Consider the following 19146-nt stretch of genomic DNA (forward strand, 5'->3'; position numbering starts at 1 on the left):
AACTACACAGCTCAGTCTATTTGATGCCCTTTCAAGTGCTGTGGAAAGGAGGAGGTTATGATGTCTTCTGAGCTATTTGGAATTCTCAACTTTGCTGCTTAGGTTAAAGTTTTTACACTATGTACTCCATAAAACAGCACTAATGTTAAACAAATTGTACAAGCAATTTTTAAAAAATGAGGAAATCTTTCACTTAACTTGGAAAACAAGTTGTTTTTACATAACTCCTGAATGCACATACTGTAATAATGCAGATGACATTTCCCTCTGTGTTATCTTTTCAACACTGTGACAAACTAGCTGAGAACAACTTAAAGGAGGAAAATTTATTTTGGTTCAGAGTTATGGAGGTTTCAGCGCACAGTCAGCTGGCTTCATTGTCTTTAGGCCTGGGCAAGGCAGAAACATAGTGGATGGGTGTAATAGAAGAAAGTTCCTCACCTCAGAACAGCCAGGGAGTAGAAAAAGAGCAAGGGAGCCAGAAGGGAAGCTCAGAGGACGAAATATAGTCCCCAAGCCAGTCATGGTGGCACATGTCTGTAATCCCAGCACTCTGAGAAGCTGAAGCAGGAGAATCATTTAAGTTGGATCCCACCCTGGCAACTTATCAACTTAGGGAGGCCCTGTCTCAAAACAAAAATAAAACAAGGGTGGAGGATACACACCAGTGGGAAGGTCCTGGATTCAACTCCCAGTGCTGGGGGGATACATACATACATACATATATACATATATAAAGTCCCCAAGGTCATACCACTCCCTTTATTTAGGTCCCATCTCAAATTCTGTCACTCCCAATAATGCCATCAAGTTATGAGTCCATCAATGGGTTAACCCATTAATGAAATTAGAGTCCTCACAATCCAGTTACCTTCTGAAGGCTCCAACTCTGAACACATGAACCTTTATTTTATATCTAAGCCATAACACTCCCAGTCTCATTGAGGGTCTGCTGGGTGCCTGACACTGCTTTATCTTTCTTAAAGACATTCTTCCTAACTTTTGCAGCCCCACAGGACAGAAACTACTATCATTATTTCACTGGGGAAGATACTGAAGCTTCGAGGAATACACAAGTTTTTCAAGTGCCCTCTGTAGGTGAAGCAGAAGTGGAACCCTGGACTAGATCGACAAATAGGGATCCTGCGTTTTTTAACCTCTTGTAAAACTTCGTTACTTCAAGTAAGTATTATACTAATTGCAAATGATTTTAAAAAGATCATTAAAGCAGCAGACAGCCTCTCATAGAGGAACCTTTGCCTGAACAGGCAATGAACAGTCTAAAAACTGTAGTTGATGAAATTATTCAATAATTCAGACTGTTCCCTACTTCAGACAACTCCTTCTTGCCCTGATTTTATTCCAAATTAATGAAGTTTTGTTATAAATAAGGTAGCTGATAATCATAATAGATAAGTGCTACCAAATAAAGTAGCATTTAGAAAATCTAAAAACTTCCTAAAAACAGACCTTGAGCCAGCCAACATATTAACATTGTCTGTAGCACTTTGTCCCAGGGGCACAATACCAGCCTGGGAAAGGAAAAGGAATGTTCTTTCTTTGCCTGGATGAGTTCTTCACAGGGAGGAAAGAACACTGGCATTTGTGGAGTGGGCCACAGACTGGTGGCGTCAGTCCTGAGCTCCCGTTCTAATGAAGCCATATCTGGGCTTTCTCATTTTACCTCTATGGGGTGAACAGTTACTGAGAAACATGGTATCATTTATTAGTTGCTAAAGAGACAGGTACATTTACAAGGGAGAGATGAGGGGTCTTCCTCCACCGCCTCGACATCACTGACCTTACTGTTATCCACAGTGGGAAAGCCTGACTTTTTGTGCCTCCCAGGAGGATGTAACAAGACACACAGACCATGGCTTATGCAGTGTTCTTCCTATAAAAAAGATTTCAGGATCTCATTCCCCTCCACACTAACGTGAAGAAACACAAGGGTGGGTGGGACAAGCACCACCACAAAGACACACAGAGCCATCTCCAGAATGTACGACAGTTTCTCCACCCCAACCAGCACTCTTGCAAGAGTCAATATATTTAAACCAAGGCATGGGGAGAGTGGAGGGCGGCACTTGCTTAGCTTGTGTGAGATCCTGGGCTCGATCCTCAATACTACCACCAATGAAACGGAATGAAATGAAATAAAAAGTAAAATGCGTATGAACAGTATGTGTGTGTAGGGTAGGAAGATTCTTCCAGAAGCAAAAGTGACTTAAAAACATAACAAATACAATGTACGGGCCTTGACTGCCTCAGGTTTTTAAAAAAAAATTTTTTTTTTTTTTTTTTTTTTTTGGTCTTTTTCCTTTTTATCGGTACCAGGGATTGAACTCACGACTGCCTGCTTGCAAGGCAGGCGCTTATGCCGCTGAGCTAAATCCCAAGCCCCAACTGCTTCAGTTTTTTAAAATTGTAGTTATAGAAGACCTGTCATATTTGGGGAAAGGTAAATGTGAAATGTGTTATTAGGTGACATTATAGAGTTACTATATTCTTAATTCTCTTATGTTGTTAGGAGGAAGTAAATGTGGCAAAATTCAAACAATCACTGAATCTGTACAGGGCAGACTGATATTCTCTGGACTATTTCTTGTCTTTCCTGTGGGTCTGACAACTTCTAAGTTAAAAACTGGGAAGGTGTGTGGGGTGTGGGACTGGTGATCACAGAAAAGGCTGTGCCAATACAGAGGATACACAAAAGCCGGCTCAGTATGACAGAAAATGTCAGGCATTCTTACGTGAGATTAAGATATGAAAGCTAGGTGCACTGGCTTGTGATTTTACTTTGGGCCACAGGAAAAAGGCTATCAATTCTAACTGTTTCTGTACCACACAGATTTCTACCAATCTGCTGGTCCAAATATTGATGACATAAAAACAGATTTATCCAAGCTCTTAAATGCTTGTTTTGTTAAAAGCTAATTCTCTCCACACTTCAATCCAGACCTCTGACTGCACAGTGAAGAAGGCTTGAGTTTGCTTTGCACTCACAAGCCGTGAGAATAAACATTCATAAACGCCAACATATACACTGGCCAATGATGACCTTTGGCTGATGGTTGGGCAATTTCTCCACACTGGAACAACTGTTGAACTCTAGGGCTGCTTAGCTCTGTTCTGCTTCGGCTCTGGTTTGAGTAACTTCACTGAGTCACAGAGTAGAAACAAAGCTATCAAATCAAGAACTGCCTAACAGGCAGAACACAACCAAGCCCCGTCACTAAAAGTATTTCTTTTTATGCAGACAACCAGTCACTTCCGTGAGATCCTAGAAGACCTAGAATGGAAAGTCACATAATAAACTGGCCTCTGGGTTTGCATGGCTTTCCTTGTACACATAGGGTCCTTTACAAAGACCACAACTTCATTAACAAGGCGAAGCTGACATCAGGATATGCCACTGTTTGGTAGTCTGCATATTCACATAGATTGAAAAACAGGATATACACAGGACCTGGAATCTGTGCTCATAACTGCCTGGACTGAGTTTATAAGGTAAGAAGTCTTTTAGCGTGCCAGGATGGTAATCTTTATGAAAACCAAAATTCTTCCTGAGGCTGTTAAGACTGGTGTGACATCTTCCTTCAGGACAAAACTTCCCAGCTAAAAAATGAAGCAACTGGTTAAGGGGAGGGGAGGTGGGGAGGTTATTTACAAAAGTAAATAAATAAATGGCACATAAATGCTATGATCTGAAGATGCACTGAAATCAGGGATTTGAAGTGAGGAAAAGTATTCAGTTTGTCTGGCACAGAAGTGGGTTCATTGCCTATAAAGGGAACTGGTCTAGCAGGAAAGCATAAGTTCCTGCCCTCAGACTTGAACACCACCCAAGAAGACACACACTGAGACCCCTGCCTGGACACAAATACCTGGAAGGGGAAAGATGATGGCCTCAAAGAGGGCAGAGAGTGTTATACTGCACAGAACAGACTAGCATTGAAAATATGCTTACAGATAACAGGATGGCATGGCCTCATCTTAACAAACCAAGCCCTTCCTTCCTCAAGGGCAGCCAGGTGCACACTCTCACCCAGGAGCCTGGCCCTCTACCTCCTGCAGCTGGGCCAGACTGACAGAACAGTCTCTGTGCTAGAAAGACAGAGCCTAACAGCTGGCATATTCAGCTGACAGATTCACTTCCTTGAGATCACTACTTCCTCCCCTTCCACTTTCTCAGCAAGATCTACTGCAATGCATAAGGTAGCCTCTTAGGGATTTCTTCCTCTCCCCAGCAGTTCAAGAAGGAAAAACCCGACAGTTCTACTTCAACCAAACTATAGAAAGGCTCATCCTCTACTGAGTCTCACCAGTGGGATCTTGCCCAGCCACACAGTCCATTGCTTGGCCTGCACTTTTGTGTCTAGGTAGGGCCTCATTCCTGGGTCAAGGGCAGAACCAGCTCTGGTCTTGCCAGCTCTTCATCACTACTACCCTCTACTGTCCCAAGACCTACCAGGCACTTCCACAAACCCCATCCACATCAAGACTTCCACTGAACAAAAGTCCTTCTTCAGTTTTTGCAGAGAAAGCACAAACTACAAAGGAATTTGCACATATGCTCACACTTAAAATTAAAGAGATGAGCATGTCCCCAGAGATTCAGATTCTGGACATATTCAACCAGGTATACTTCTCAGCTGTGAGCAACTCTGCACTGTGTTAATCACATTTTCCTCTCTGAATTACAAATGCCAAACCCTAGAGGGGAGAAGGCAGGTTATCAACATCAATCAAACCCACAAACAGCCACAGTTAAGTGTCTTAGTTATTTTTCTCATAGCTGAGACAACATACATGACACCCAAAGTTAAGTAAGGAAAGTTTATTTCAGTTCAGAGTTTGTAGAGGTTTCAGTTCATTATTGGCTGGCTCCAAGATAGGGTTGCATGGCAGAGGGGCATCACACAAGAGAAACAGTTCATGGCAGGCAGAAGGCAGCAAAGTAGCAAAAAAGTAGTAAGTGACCAACAAAAATGTTCTTTCTGTCTTTTGTATTTTGTTTAGACTACCCACACTAAGGGTGGGTAACACGCAAACCCAGGGCGGGCCATCCCATTATTCACAACTAGAATGATGCCAACCAATCAGTGGACTAATTTAGTAATCACACGAATCCCAATATAACACTCTGGAGCCAGTCACCTCTGAAAAGGTCCACCTATGACAGCATGAGGCTTTAGGGGAGACATCTAAATACAAGCCATAACTGGTAGGTAGGCTACATAATCTCTGGTCAAGGGAGAAAATAAAAATTCAACCAGGGCTGAGAATACAGCCTAGTGGTAGAGAGCTAACCAACACGTGTGAGGCCTTGAGTTCATTTCTAGCACCCCTGCCTCCCAAATTAAATCTATGGTTCTTTCAGGAGAAAGGAAGGCTGGTTAGAGGTGAGGAAAGCAGGAGAAAAGAAAGGCTGTACTCACAATGTCTTTTCATACACACACACACTACCTACTCTCAAATCAGTAAGTGAATTTGGCTAAGTTGTCAAAAATTGTTGTGGGAATGTGAATATTTTTTAGAGCAGAGAAGGTAGCAAGGTAAGTAGAGACTAAAAAGCGAAGAAAAGGTAGCAAACACTACAGTTGGGCATTTGTTGCAGGATTTAGCAAGGCCAGAAAATTAGAAAGCAGTGTCATCCCTCCAGGGAAACCTAAAGCCTCAGAAAGTTCACTTCCACAAACACTTATTATAAACAAGTACCGTAATGAGACCTTACAAGATACCTGCACACAGCTGTCTGAGTCCTAAGGCCAACTGAGGTGCTGGAACTCCCTGCTCTGCCCAGAGAGTACAGCAGGAAAGTTTTGAGAACAAGTCATTCTGGAATTAATGCTTATGTACAGATAGTTATAGCCTTATCTTCACCCAAAACACAATCACAGGGTACTCCTAAGCCCATATGCTACACTAAGCTTTCAGTTACTTTAATAAGAAAGATGTGCATTAAGAAAACAACATCTCCACCAAACCCTACTCCGACCCCGCTCTGGCACACCGGGCAACAAGAGCCTTCTGGGACTACTTCTCATTAGGAAACTCCCAAAGAAGTGCCCCTGGTTACTGCACAGGGACTCTGAGACCTCTCATGATCTTCTGGGCCTCCTTCTCCAACAAATCATTAGTTTGCCTGAGTTTCATGCAAAGAAAGAAAACTTAACATATGCATAATAAAAGGTTGGGAAAGGGAACAACCAGGGAAATCTTGAGATGCAACTTAAGGTCAACTTGAGACAAAGATGGAACAGGTGGTCCTGCTGGGGAAAAAGTTGGGGGGAAGGTGTGGGGAGAGGGCAGTCCGGTCGTATCTTGCCATGACCAAGGGGAGAAAAAGGCCAAGGGCTGGCGCTAGTGGTTCTGGATGCGGGAATCTAACACACTTCAGGAACCACAAGGGATGCAAGACAGCAAGACTCAAATGAGAACAGAAAATGCAAATCTTTTAAAAGTGCAAAAAAAAAAAAAAAAAAAAAAAAAACAACCCCAAAAACAAACAAATAAAACCCTCAGCATCAGACATATAGGGATGTGAGTTCAAAGCGCAAAGGGAAAGACTAAAGAGAAACCTTTGAGAGGGGTTAGAGGGTTGCCACCCCCGGGGATCATAGCTCCAGGCTGTTACGCGGGTTAACCTTAACTTGTGATGAAAACGTGGGAAGGGGGCGAGTTTTAGACTGGTACCTCAGAAGACAGACGTGTAAGGTGGCAAGGGGAGGGTTCCTCCCGACTCAGGACGTTTGGGGTTAGGGACCTGGGCGATCTGTAGTCTGGAAATGTCCAGCCTGAGCTCGCGGGGGGAAGGCGTCTTGGCAAAGGGCCTACGTGCCCACGCCTGACCTTTTTGGGCAGTAGGGTGCCCGGGGCGGGGTGGGGTGGGGTGGAGGGCTCTCAGCGCAGGGCCCGAGGAGGGGTTGGGGTCCGGGACTCACGCATCAACGTGCTGAAGGCCACGACACCGAGCAGCCCTTGCAGGAAGATGCCGAAACTGTGCATGAGTGCGCCGCTCTCGCAGCGGCCCGGTCCAGAGGCGACCGTAGAGGGCGGCCTGCCCGTCAGTCCGCGGCTCGAGTTCCCTGCGGGGCTCTGCATGGCGGCCTGACCCGAGGGCGCGGGGCGCCGGCCCGCCCGGCCTCACTGCTGCCGGGGCCGCGCCGCCAAACGCTGGGCTAGTGATTCTGCGGGCGGCCGACTCCGCGCCGCGCGTAAGCCGACGTCTGAGATCACAGGGCCCGATTGGCCCGGCCCGGCATGGGGGCGGGCCCTGCCTTTCCCTGAGGGGCGGGACTCTGGCCAAGGCGAGTGGGCAGGGCCGTGGGTCTCGGTTTGTAAGTAGCCAGACCAGGTGAGTCTGGGGCTTCTCAGAGCAGAGTGTCCACCGCGGGGACCTCGAGCTCCAGAGGTCAGGAAGACAGTAGCAAGGATATCTGTGGCTAAATTTTTCGGTGGCTAAATTTTTTTGCCGCCAAGCTAAATTCCTTGCATCCAGGTGAATTTATTAAAAACATGCTTGGATTTCATCCTCGGAGATTCCAATTTGGCACTTCAGGAGTGCGCTCCAATAAACTGCAGCTGATTATTCTGAGCAGATGGTTGAGGAATACAAGAGAGCACAGGTGTCTTCCTTCCAAACTAGATATTCGGTGTCCTTCTACTTCCCTGGCCCAAAGATGGAATTCAAGTCATTAAGCAAAGCCCCGAATTACGCCCCCTTCCTTTTTATGACATGGGATGTTGTGTTGTGTAGGCTAAACTGAAACTCAGCTCAAGAAATCCTGCCTCATCCTCTAGAGTAGCTGGCACTACAGATGGGTGACTATGGCTGGCTCCCCAAAGTATAATTTAAATAGTGACTTGAACTTAATAGTTTCATTTAGAAATATACTGAATTTAGATTGAAAAGTCAGTGTACACAAGTCCTCACTTTGTTCACTTAGGGGGTAAAACTTTATGTTGAATGTGATTGGTAAAAAAGCAAATGATTGGTTTTGCCAGTCTCAATGTCCCTTGCAACACACTAACATGTTTAGGACAGAGGCTGTAATTCCTAAGTCTGGCTCCCAGAGGTGCTCTGAACCCCCCGACACACATGACTGTCAATCAGGCAGCATGGGGCAGCCCAGTTGGGTGATTCTAGCTTTGGGGAATATGTTAACCTCCACCTGACTGGTTGGAACCTGTTTTCTGGCTGTGTCAGGGATGCTAGTCTCCTCTGACTTCTGTCCACATATCTCTTGCTGCTCCAGAACACCTGTCCTTCCTGCTGTATGTCACCGTAAACACAGCTCAAGCCTGGCTACTTTTGTTGAACAGTAAATACTACATCCAGGGATTTTTTTCACCCATAAAATATCTTCAAGAAATTCCAATTATATGAGGATTAAATGGTATCTAAAAAGTTTCTTAGTTGACAGGAATATTTACCTGATTATCCAGACAACAGTAATATTTTCCAGTCTTTGTCTTATAATACACTTTTCACCTCTGTGTCTCTACATAGCATGGTAGCTTTGCTCTGCTCTGCAAACTGCTGCTTACGCTTGAGTGCCCACCTGACCGCCTTTTGTGCTCCCTCGTTCCCTTGGGCGTGGTGGTCTGCTGTAACTTGCCCAAGTGCTAAGTCACACACCTATCTACGTGGCTTGTACAGCCAAATGTGAGCCTTCTGAAGACAAGAACTGGTTTTTACTCATTTATGAATCCAACACAACGTCCAGCACAGATAACATACAACAAAATACTTTTTAAATTAAGTTGAAGTTTAATTTATAAATTTTAAAACTCTACACAAATATTGATCATTGGCAAATACAGAAAATCAGTTTAAGAAAATAAATGGATAAAAGAAGATTAGACTACTGTTTTCAAGACCAAGAGAGATCTTATGTGGTTCTCAGAGAGAACCAAACCAGAGGACATGTCTTAAAGCAGAAGGAGATTGTGACTGGGAATAAGAAGACTCTGAGTTGCTTGAAGACACAGATAGCTCAAGGAAAACTGCACAGTGGGCTGAAAAATGAAGTTCCAGACAAGGCCAAGTTTGCACATCCAGATGTAGAAGCATCCTTAAGGCCCACAGAGAACAAGAATCACCTTTAGAGTTAAAGGGCAGAATCCTCAGTGGCAGGAGCAAGGTCACTGTGGAGGATTCTGCTGTTCCTACCTTTCCTGAGCTGAAATGAAAAAGTATCTAAATCCAGAGAGAGAAAGGATGAGAGGGGCAGAGAATTATGTAATTTTATTAAAGTAGAAAGGAATATTCTCCTGTATTTAGAAATAATTCCCCCAGGCCTGCCCCCACCCCCTGGCCTGGAGTTTTGAAGAGTATAGTCTGGCAAAATGCCCTCCTGTCAAATCTGCAAAATGACGTTAAAGTTTCTCTTCAAGTTTATAAAAGTTATTTATGAAAAGTAAAGAAAACACGCAGATCTGTCCAAAATAGTGTTCTGTTTTTAATCCTTTGATGTTATGCCATCAAATGATGGGAGTTATTTTATAGGTATTCATGTATATATTTCTGCTTAAGAGTATTTTATCTTCAATGGGTAACTTTGAAATTAAGAGAAAAGAAGAACAAGCAGGAAAGATACAACGTAATAAGCATTTCATTTCATTTCACTCCAAACAAGCAACTTTAAAAAAAAGGCAAAATACATTAAACAAAGTGCATCAGTTCCAACAAGTTACTACTAGAAAGAGGCCTAAGGACAGTGCTGGAACCAGCCAGGAGTCCTTCCCTGGCAGGCCTCTGATTGTCGTTAGAGAATATTCAACCAAAACAGGAAGGGAAGGGAAAAGAAATAAGCACTTAAAATCTCAAAAGAAATGTTCAAAGTATGTTTCTCAGAGATCTGTGCAAAACGAGCTAAGACCTGTCCAGCATTAACTTTACCAAGTTTTATAATCTCCCTAAGTCTTCTGCTTTGTGACTTGATTTTCACCACAAGCCTATCCACTTAACATAATCTGACTACCGCCCTTCTGCCAAGCTAGGCTTGGGGTCTGACTGAATGAACCATGTAAAGAAACCCTTAAGACTTGAATTTCCACACATCCCGTGAACAAGCATGCCAATCCCCATCAGCCATGGTGGCACCATTTCACTAGTCATCATCCTTTGCCCCCTAGGGCACAGGTCTACACTTTACTGCTGGTGTAGGGACATGCTTAGCACGTTCTGCCTTGTATGGTTCCCTTTCCTCACAGTCCTTTGTGATAGGCCACAGTACCAGGACAGACCGGTCAGCATAAGGGGCAAGTTTTAGGTCTACTTCTCTCTATCCTCAACTCTTCACTCCTAGTTTTTCTGGATCCTGTGAACATCTGCTTCTTAAACTCCATATCCAAGAAAACAAATCTGCACTGCACTGTAATGCACACTACCTCCTATACCTCTGAAAGACTCCCCTAGAAACAAGGCCACCAGTATGGTCTGAAACAAGCACTAATGAAACATCTTAAGTAAGAGGGCTTGAAACCAGACCAATTTGGACTGGCCTTCAAATTTAAAACTCTTACACCAAAACTCCAATTCTAACAGGTAGCTGATTTAGATAAATTCAGATTTCCAAAGCATACACATTCTCATACAAGGGAATCATCAGAATTCACTAGTTAAACATTTACAGTAATAAAGTCAAGAAAGAATTATAATGACAGGAAACTGATGTTTCTTTTTGATTTTGTAGGAGGCTGTCAAATAGTTTCTGAGCCAGCAGCATACCTGTGATACATGGTTACTTATAGTAGACGCAGGACTAAAGACATTCAAATTTAAAAAGGGAACAATTGGTCTGCACTAAGATTTACATTTCATATCTGTTGGTGATGCCTCCTTCATGATAAGGCCTTTACATCCTACTGCTAACACAGAACACTTGAAATTGTGTGCATGCATATGCCCACACAGAGAACATCTCCAGTGCAGGAACCAGAGTTCAAATTGAAGGCTTGAGGCTAACAACTCTTTTAGAACTTCCATGGGAATAAATCAAACCAGCAAATAAGACCTTGGTGACAGGTAAGTAAACATAAATGCCAGTGACACTTTTCACAAGTCCTCATCTAGATTACCTATTTTCTGTGTGTCCCCTGAAGAGTTGTTGATTTGAAAAGGAGAAATAGTTCTGAACCCTATTCTACCTAAGGCCTCCTAGAACTTTTAAATTGTATTCAGGTACTACATTAGTTACTGAATTCATACTAGAGAGCAAATAAAATGTATTCAAATCCTCAGAAAACTTTGGTCTAATGCCCTTTCTCTCACAGTGACAATAATTTTACTTACAGGAGAGAAGACATATGAAGGCCAAATTCTGACTGTTTTCTATGTGTTCCTCTATTGTAATTCAATACATATTTACCAATATCATTTCCAGTGTTTTGTGATTATCTTTCCTTGACCTAAGGTTCTATTTTGTAGATCCTAATAGCTACCAATATTCCTAAAGGAAAACTAAAGATGGGATTAGAAATCCCTACTAATGCATTTCTTGCATTAGTCATTTCAAATTCTGCTCAAATAAGAAGGAAGATGTTCACAAAGGAAAACAGCATGGTCCTCAAAAGCCCACAAACTATAGGAAAAAGCCCAGAGCAAATCTGCATGTGCAATAAAAGGTCTCCCTTATACGCTAACCTAGTGGTAAAAGTCTATTGGCTGTCTAACTTCTCAAGTCCAGGAGGATGATCCAGTCCATTAACCTGTTTTTAAGCCTGTTAATCCAAGGTAAAAATGGATCATGAAAATCCTGATCTCAGACAGCTATGAGACCAATTAAAGGTAAAATCCAGATAAATGTAGCTCCTTACTAATGTACCTCTCATAAATTTAAGAGTATGTCTCTAAAACACAAAGTTCATCCGTGTGTGTGTGTGTGTGTGTGTGTGTGTGTGTGTGTGTGTGTAATACATAAGCATTTACTCCAACACAGTAAACTATTATCAGGTTTAACATCTGTTTTGCATCACAATAAATGGGCTATCACTGTTCCTACTCCCAGTGGCTCTATGAGGTAAACAGCATTGAAAATTTGTGCTTTAAAAAAAATGCCCTGTGCCACATTTCCAAACAATTATCCTTTAATATATAATATCTGGAAGAAGGGGAAGGGAGAATATAGTTTTTCTTTAATACAACTGTCCAAAAAAATGTATCCTAGCAGATGAATACAGCAAATATTAAGGGAAACCCCACTCACATGTGCAGTTTAAAGCCAGTTTTTCTCTAGAAGGAAACGGCTTAACTAATCATGGTAGAGATAAACCAACCTGTTATGCTCCGACCCCACACAGGTTAGAGACCATGTACTTCAACTATCAGGGGCTCCAGCCCCTCATCTGTCAAGGGAGGTGGTTCTAAATGCTGGTGTCTGAAGAAGTCAAGAAGAGAGACAAAATAACATTCAATACTATTATTACATTTTGTAAATTTCACTTTCCTAAACAAGAATGCAATATGGGACTCTAAACATTAATTCTGGAACTTTTGTGTTCCATTGCTCTTCCTCAAGGGACCCTCTTTTGCTTTAATGCCTTGACTGCTAAGCTGTTGGGAAACTTCCTAAACACGATGTCACCATCCCAAGTCCACCTGCTTGATGCTGACTGTTCTCCAGCATCCTATATGTTTCTTCCGCAGATAAAAAAATTAACCAAATTTTAAAAACTGGATCTTTCAGTATGTTCAAATATGCTTTTACTCAAATGAAGCCTATTTTCAAAGACAGCCGGCATTAACCCAAGCAGAATTAATGCTTTATGATTTGGTTGGAAGGCTTGAGTCAAAGTGGTTTATCTAATAAAGAAAGCATCCACACTATAGATTACTTGCCAGTGTTCATAAAAACAAGTGGAGTTTGAGGAGAGAAATGGAAACACAATCAGTTTAAATTTGTAGTAGTATTACCTTATATTTGTATAGTTGTTTGGAATTTACCCAGTTTGCAGTTTTAAAACAGTTTCAGTTCTGGAAAAGATTAGGTTATAAATTTGCAAGTGACTAAAATAATGCAAAAGTAAATAAATAAGTAAACCAGGTGAAGGAGGCAATCTGTGTAGGTCTTTTCTCATTCCTGCCCAGAACAGTAATAAGTGCTATTATTTTCTAATAGTTGGCAACAAAATCATAAAAGTGAAAATTTGCCTGAAGTTTCATGTTAATTTAAGGTGAATTAAACACCAAAAAGGACACTGAGTTATCAAGTGGGACTTCAATCTACAGATCACATTCAATTTAAAGGTAATTGAAGAAAAGCATAAATGAGGCTGGGCAAAGGGGTTTCCCGACTCCTTAGCCATTCCCAATTTTACTCTGCTACTGAGGAAAGTGCTGCAGAAACTACACGCTGTTTTACCACCAAACTCTATACTCTCTGCTGCTCATCTAAAAAGCAGAAGCAATAGGGTAGCTGGCTCTTTTCTTTTTTTCAAGATGGGGTCTAGATGGCCCTGAACTCATGGCAATCTTCCTGCCTCAGCCTCCTGAGTACTATGATAACAGAGAAATGACCTTTCTTTACACTGGATCCAAAGGGATACCTACTATTTTCACAAGAAGTAAGGACTGCAAAAATGAAACAGAGGTAGACAAACAACTCTAGAGAAAGTAAACACAAAATAAAAGCTACTTAAGTCCTCTGAGACTAAAAAGGCCAGAGTAATCAAACTAAAATACTAACAATCTTCATGAGGCTACTTGACACAGGTAGCTGGAGCTGGGTCAATGGAGAACCACGACAGTAGGGTTCTTAGATCAGGCCTGTTGAGGAACTGGTTTAAATGCCAACATAGTGTTCTTAAGAGGGCAAATAGTGTTTTTCTGCCCTTCAACTTCTGTCATAGTTTTAGTGTTCACTAGCTTAAAAATGGCATCATACAAAAACCTCATTCACAGCCATAAGCTCAATTATCAACAGAGGTAGTAAACAAAGGAACTTTTAGAATAGATTCTAAAATGGATCAAAGTATGACTATACATTCAAAACCTTGGAGCCACATAATTATCCCCAAAATGAACTCTTTTAATTTTAAAATGCTTAAAAACACAATGACAGTGAAGCACTGATGTGCCTTAGGCACAGTTACAAATCAGTGCTGAATTAAAGCTATGTCTTCTCTTTCAAAAAAAAGAAAAGAAAAGAAAGCAGAGAACAAAGTTCAGTCTACAGTGGGAAGAAACAGGATGAAAAGGAAACTAAAAAGGTGCTATCCAGTCACCTAGATTATTCTTTGTTTTCAGTCCACACCACTGGAAATGCTTACTCTTCTTCTTTTTCTTCACAGCCTTTATTTTTTAAAAACTGCAATATGAGATGTCCACATTTCCACTGGCAGGAGAGCCACTTTTGTGCCGTTTTTTGCTTCCTCGGTGTGGGTCCTCCTTCCCTGAAAGTGCAAAGAGAGCAAGCCGACACCTGCAGGGTCCAGAGCCCCAGGATTACTCAGCTCCACTTAGAGAACAGGGTAAGAGATTGGCTGCATTTGTGCTTCAAAGGTCCAGCTCACTTTGGTTGTCCTTCTCAGTTGGCAAACTGCTCATAAAAAGCAAACTTGATCCTTTCTATGTGATGGCAAAGCTTGATGGCAGGGCCTAATTTTAAGTCCATGCACTCTTGAACGGTAGGAAGGGTAAGGAGCAACAGGGCCTGACCATCAATTTCCTGTTAAGGGATAAACGCAAATTACGTATGACATGCATGTGAGTAGCAGCTTGATCATGACAGTCCCCATTTATTTTGTCTGTCAAAATCAATGTCCCTGTCCTTCACGGTCCAAAGCAACAAAGTCCTTCACTTTCCCTTTAAATAAATGTCACACATTTTCTTTCTGGTGGCTCTTCAATCCTACACCCTAAGGAACTTTTAGAGCTGATTAATAAATTTTACCAAGAATGAGAATCTATTCTTCAAGCCTCTGTTCAGCAAAATTCAGTAAGCTAGTGAACCCTGTAACTGCCAGGTAACTGTGCAAAATAACATCTTTTTAGAGGGGCCAAAGTCTGAAACAAAATATTAACTATAAACTTTAAGGCTCTTATAACATTTGTAAAAACCAGTTAAAATCTTCAAAGATGTTCAGTTTTGAACACCCTTCAATTACCAAAACAAATTTCAATATTTATTTAGGGTCACTGACTGTTTTCTTCCCAGTGCTGGAGATCAAACCCAGGATCATGTACATGCAAGGTAAGTAACAGATCACTGAGCTACATTATCTGTCCACCACTGTTAGTACTACAGCAAGTCTACCTCTGTGTGTGTGTGTGTGTGTGTGTGTGAGAGAGAGAGACAGAGAGACAGAGAGAGAGAGAGACAGACAGACAGACAGACAGACAGACAGACAGGAGACAGAGAGAGAGAGACAGAGAGAGACAGAGACAAAGACAGACAGGGTCCCACCATGCAGTTCAGGCTGACCTGGAACTCACTTTGTAGCGCAGGCTGGCCTCAAACTTACAGCAACCCTCCTGCCTTAGGCACCCAAATGCTGGGATTGCAGGTTTCCCCAACACACCCAGCTTGCCTTAAAACTGGTTACCATGCTAGAGCTTGATGTATGACAAATGCCAATATTTTAAAAAAATAAGCAAATTATTTTCAAAAAGATGAGGTCAGTTAAGAAAGGCAAGTTTGATTTTAAACTACCTAATATTGAGGGGATAGAATCAAGTTCTTAGAAAAAAATGGAAAAATGATAACCTGTTTCAACAATGAAGTCTGGTAAACAATTTTTTACTGTCTTTTCTCTCCTAAAAAGAGAACTGAAACAATGTGTTTCTTTTAGATTAAAATATTTTCCTGCAAGTTGTAAATAAACTGTGGACATTACATGCGCAGTTGTTTGCTAAACGGCATTATTGTTTTAGGTGACGGTATCTGTGATTACCTGGTCTAGGAATATTCTTGCCAGCGGAGCGCAGTCAGTGGTTCTGATGAACCGCACCACATCTGCCACACTCCATTTCAGAGGGTTACTGTCCAGATGAAGTCTTTCAGCAACTTCAATCCTTATTTCCTTCATTCCCAACAAAACCAGACCAAATGATGTAAGAGCTATTTTACTCTTTCAAAACAAGTCTATTTAAATTTATAATCCTTCAACCCAAAATCTAAAGTGATCTTACGACATGACTTCTCCCAGCAAACATGGTAAAGTCCCACAGGCATTAGTATAGTACTTGAGAAAATTATAATACAAATTTTATTTATTTTGAGATAAGGTCTCACTGTGTAGTCCAGACTGGACTTGAACTCTTTGTGTACCCAGGCTGGCCTCAAACTACAGTGATCCTCCCTCCATTTAGCCTAGGATTACAGGCATGTGTCAGCACACCAGTGGAACAAATTTTATTTTAAATTGACTTTTACAACACAAAATACCACTAAAGAAGAGTTCATTACCAAGTTTCAGTAAAATAATTTAGATAATTTAACAGAGAAAAGCATGTTTTGTTTTGTTTTGAAGAGAGGGTATCACTATGTAATTCAAACTAGCCTTTAACTTGTGATGATCCTTGTGGCTCAGCCTCCTGAGTGCTGAGACTATAGGCATGTGTCACCAGGCCTGACAAAAAGATTAACAATAACTTTTAAACCTCCTAGTTGTTCCTTGCATATTGTGCCTCATAGCTCAGTGGCACAAGTGCCTGCCTGGCAAGTACAAGGTTGTGAGTTCAATCCCTGGTACCAAACAAACAAACCAAAAGCATGCATATTATAAAAGTATTTTCCCTATAATAAATGGCAGACTACAAATAAACTAGCAATATCATCACTACCTTTTTAAGAGAGACTCTAGAAATTCTTTGGAAGAAATGGAATACCAGATCATAGAGGAAAACAACAGAAAGCAGGCAGTGAGGAGGACAGATAGACACTTTTTAAAAGGGTACCTTTGGTGAAGGAGGTTTATTTTCGTCATCAGAAAATGACAAAGTGTGAAGCTCCCTTTTCCTCCTTTCTCTGTCTGGGAGCTGTGAGGAAGACATCTCACTTTGGGTAGGAGAGGAGGAACATGACTTTTTCTCTGACATTTCTGACTCTTCCTGTAACTCATCCTGCTGCTCGGACGTACTGCCCTCACTCAGAGAATCATCGTCCCCTTCATCTACATCATCTTCGTCTTCAACCCCACTTCCCTAGAGGAAAAGGAGGCAAGTGTCCTTAAAATTCAGGACAAATCAGTTACTGGACTACAAAACCATCATCTATTGGCCAAAGAACTGATTTAGAGAGACCAGCAGGTCTTCTGCATGTGGCCTTATCGTAAGCCAGTGGTCACTTGGCTCCTACGCATGACAGATGCATCACAGATCTCCTACCTGAGGGGAACCCACTGGAGTATTGTCAACGGATGTAGAGGAGCGTTTCTTCTTATGAACAAACACATTTTTCCGCCTCTTTCTTCTCTTATTGGCTTTTTTCAGCGCACAAGCTAAGTTACTATGCCCACCAGGTGGCCTCCCAATTCTTTTGTTTTTCTTCTTTCCATAGTAGTGGGCTAAATGTGGATGACAAAGACAAATCAAGTAGTTTCATTATTGTTGCATATGTTAGAACTGCAAGAGATTCGACTAGCACAGCAAAAAACAGGAATATTGTATTTGAAGTTTAAATGATACATATGGTACAATAAGCAGAAAAGTGTACAATTTGATTAGTACTGACAAATGCATAAACCTGAATAAGCCTCCTCCAATGGATCTCTATCAACAGAGAAAGTTCTGAGGATCCCTTTCAGGAGCACCACTATTCTAATTTCCAACACTGTAGATCAATTTTGTATCTGTGGATCACAGAGTAGGTACTTTTTTGTAAATGACTTTCACAGTATGTTTTTGAGTCATCTATCCTGTCATACACAAGAGCAATTCATTCCTTTGTGTTAGCAACTAGCATTCCATCATATGAACATACCAGTTTATCTATTTTTCCTGTTAAGCATCGAGACTATTTCACTTTTAATACAATTAATTTAATTACAATGAATATTCTTATTTAAGGCTTTTAATGGGTATGTTTCATTGCCTTGAGTAAGTGCCTAGTAATGGAATTGCTGTATGATAAGGTAGATGTAGGTTTAACTTTTAAAGAAACTGCCAACTTTCCTAACTGGATGTATAAATTCACATGCCCACCAGCAATGTATGACATCAAGTTGTTCCCTATCTGTGCCAACCATTATTAGTAATGTTGGTCTCTTCCATTTTAGCCAATCTAGTGGGTGTATTTGGTTATTTTTCACTGTGCTTTTTTTGTCCAGTTTTTGAAAAGTACATTTTTACTGTTAATTGGCACATAACAATTACACATATTTATGGGATTCAATGTGACATTTCAATGTATGTATATAATGTGTAATGGTCAGATACAGGTAAAAGATCTACATTCATCAACTTAAACTGTTATCTCAATCACTTACCATTTCTTTTTTGTTGGGAATATTCCAAATCCTCTCTAGTATCTATTTTGAAATATATGAATAGTTTATAAAACAATTAGATATTATCTCTTCTATCAAACTGCACTCTTGTACCCATTAACAATCCTTTCTTCATTCACCCTCCCAGGCTCTGAGAACCACTCTTCTATTTTTATTTTTATACCAAGACTTGTATTTTATTTTCTATGTTTATAAGATCAACTTTACCTTCCACATATGAGAACATGTAGCATTCACTTTTCTGTGCTTGACTTACTTCACTTATCCTAATGTCCTCTAGCTCCATCCATGTTCTTACAAATCTCACTGCAGTGTTGTATTCCCCTAATCATTAATGATTCTGTGCAGTTTTCATGTGCTTATTGGACATTTGTATATGAAATGTATGTGAAAGTTTTTTTTTCATTGTTTTGAAACTGTTTTGTTTATCTTTTATGGTGCTGAAGATAAAATCTAGTCTCTCTTGGGTTAGGGTTAGGGCTAGGCAAACTCCCTGTTTCTCATGAGCTACACCTCAAATACTTTTTAAAAAAATTTTTATTGAAATCATAGTTCGTATAAAACTTACCAGTTTAAAGTATACAATTCAATGGTTTATGCTTGCAGTCTTTACCACTATCTAATTCCAAAACATACAGCTTCTTTAATTTTAATTTAGTTGAAACTCACATAGCATAAAATCAACCATTT

The 19146-nt window shown here is 41.0% G+C and overlaps 2 protein-coding genes across 12 annotated transcripts in view; both read right to left on the reverse strand.

Annotated features, from left to right (window-relative positions):
* Stimate (STIM activating enhancer) overlaps nucleotides 1-12388 on the reverse strand; it is a 61217-nt gene extending 48829 nt beyond the window's left edge. The window contains exon 1 of one of the 3 annotated variants that reach the window (XM_063257252.1): nucleotides 12286-12388. Coding sequence is in view for 2 of the 3 variants with exons in the window: in XM_063257251.1 (XP_063113321.1) it covers nucleotides 6948-7107 (160 nt within the window). In the remaining variant the exon portion in view is untranslated. Of the gene's footprint in view, nucleotides 1-6947; nucleotides 7239-12285 lie in introns of those variants that run through there. The other 2 variants (XM_063257251.1, XM_013143917.3) reach the window with 2 other exon arrangements.
* Nucleotides 8754-19146, reverse strand: part of Sfmbt1 (Scm like with four mbt domains 1) — a 174650-nt gene continuing 164257 nt past the window's right edge. For 5 of the 9 annotated variants that reach the window (XM_063257246.1, XM_063257250.1, XM_063257249.1 and 2 more), the window contains 4 exons: nucleotides 17336-17514; nucleotides 16907-17152; nucleotides 15901-16029; nucleotides 8754-14675 (listed from right to left, as the gene is read on the reverse strand). In XM_063257246.1, coding sequence (XP_063113316.1) covers nucleotides 14535-14675; nucleotides 15901-16029; nucleotides 16907-17152; nucleotides 17336-17514 — 695 coding nt within the window. In that variant the 3' untranslated portion in view covers nucleotides 8754-14534. The remainder of the gene's footprint in view (nucleotides 14676-15900; nucleotides 16030-16906; nucleotides 17153-17335; nucleotides 17515-19146) is intronic. The other 4 variants (XR_010050120.1, XR_010050122.1, XR_010050119.1 and 1 more) reach the window with 4 other exon arrangements.

The sequence above is a fragment of the Cavia porcellus genome, unplaced genomic scaffold (assembly GCF_034190915.1).
Source record: "Cavia porcellus strain 051 isolate PalLab524CR breed Dunkin Hartley unplaced genomic scaffold, mCavPor4.1 scaffold_10, whole genome shotgun sequence".
NCBI classification, from domain to species: domain Eukaryota; kingdom Metazoa; phylum Chordata; class Mammalia; order Rodentia; family Caviidae; genus Cavia; species Cavia porcellus.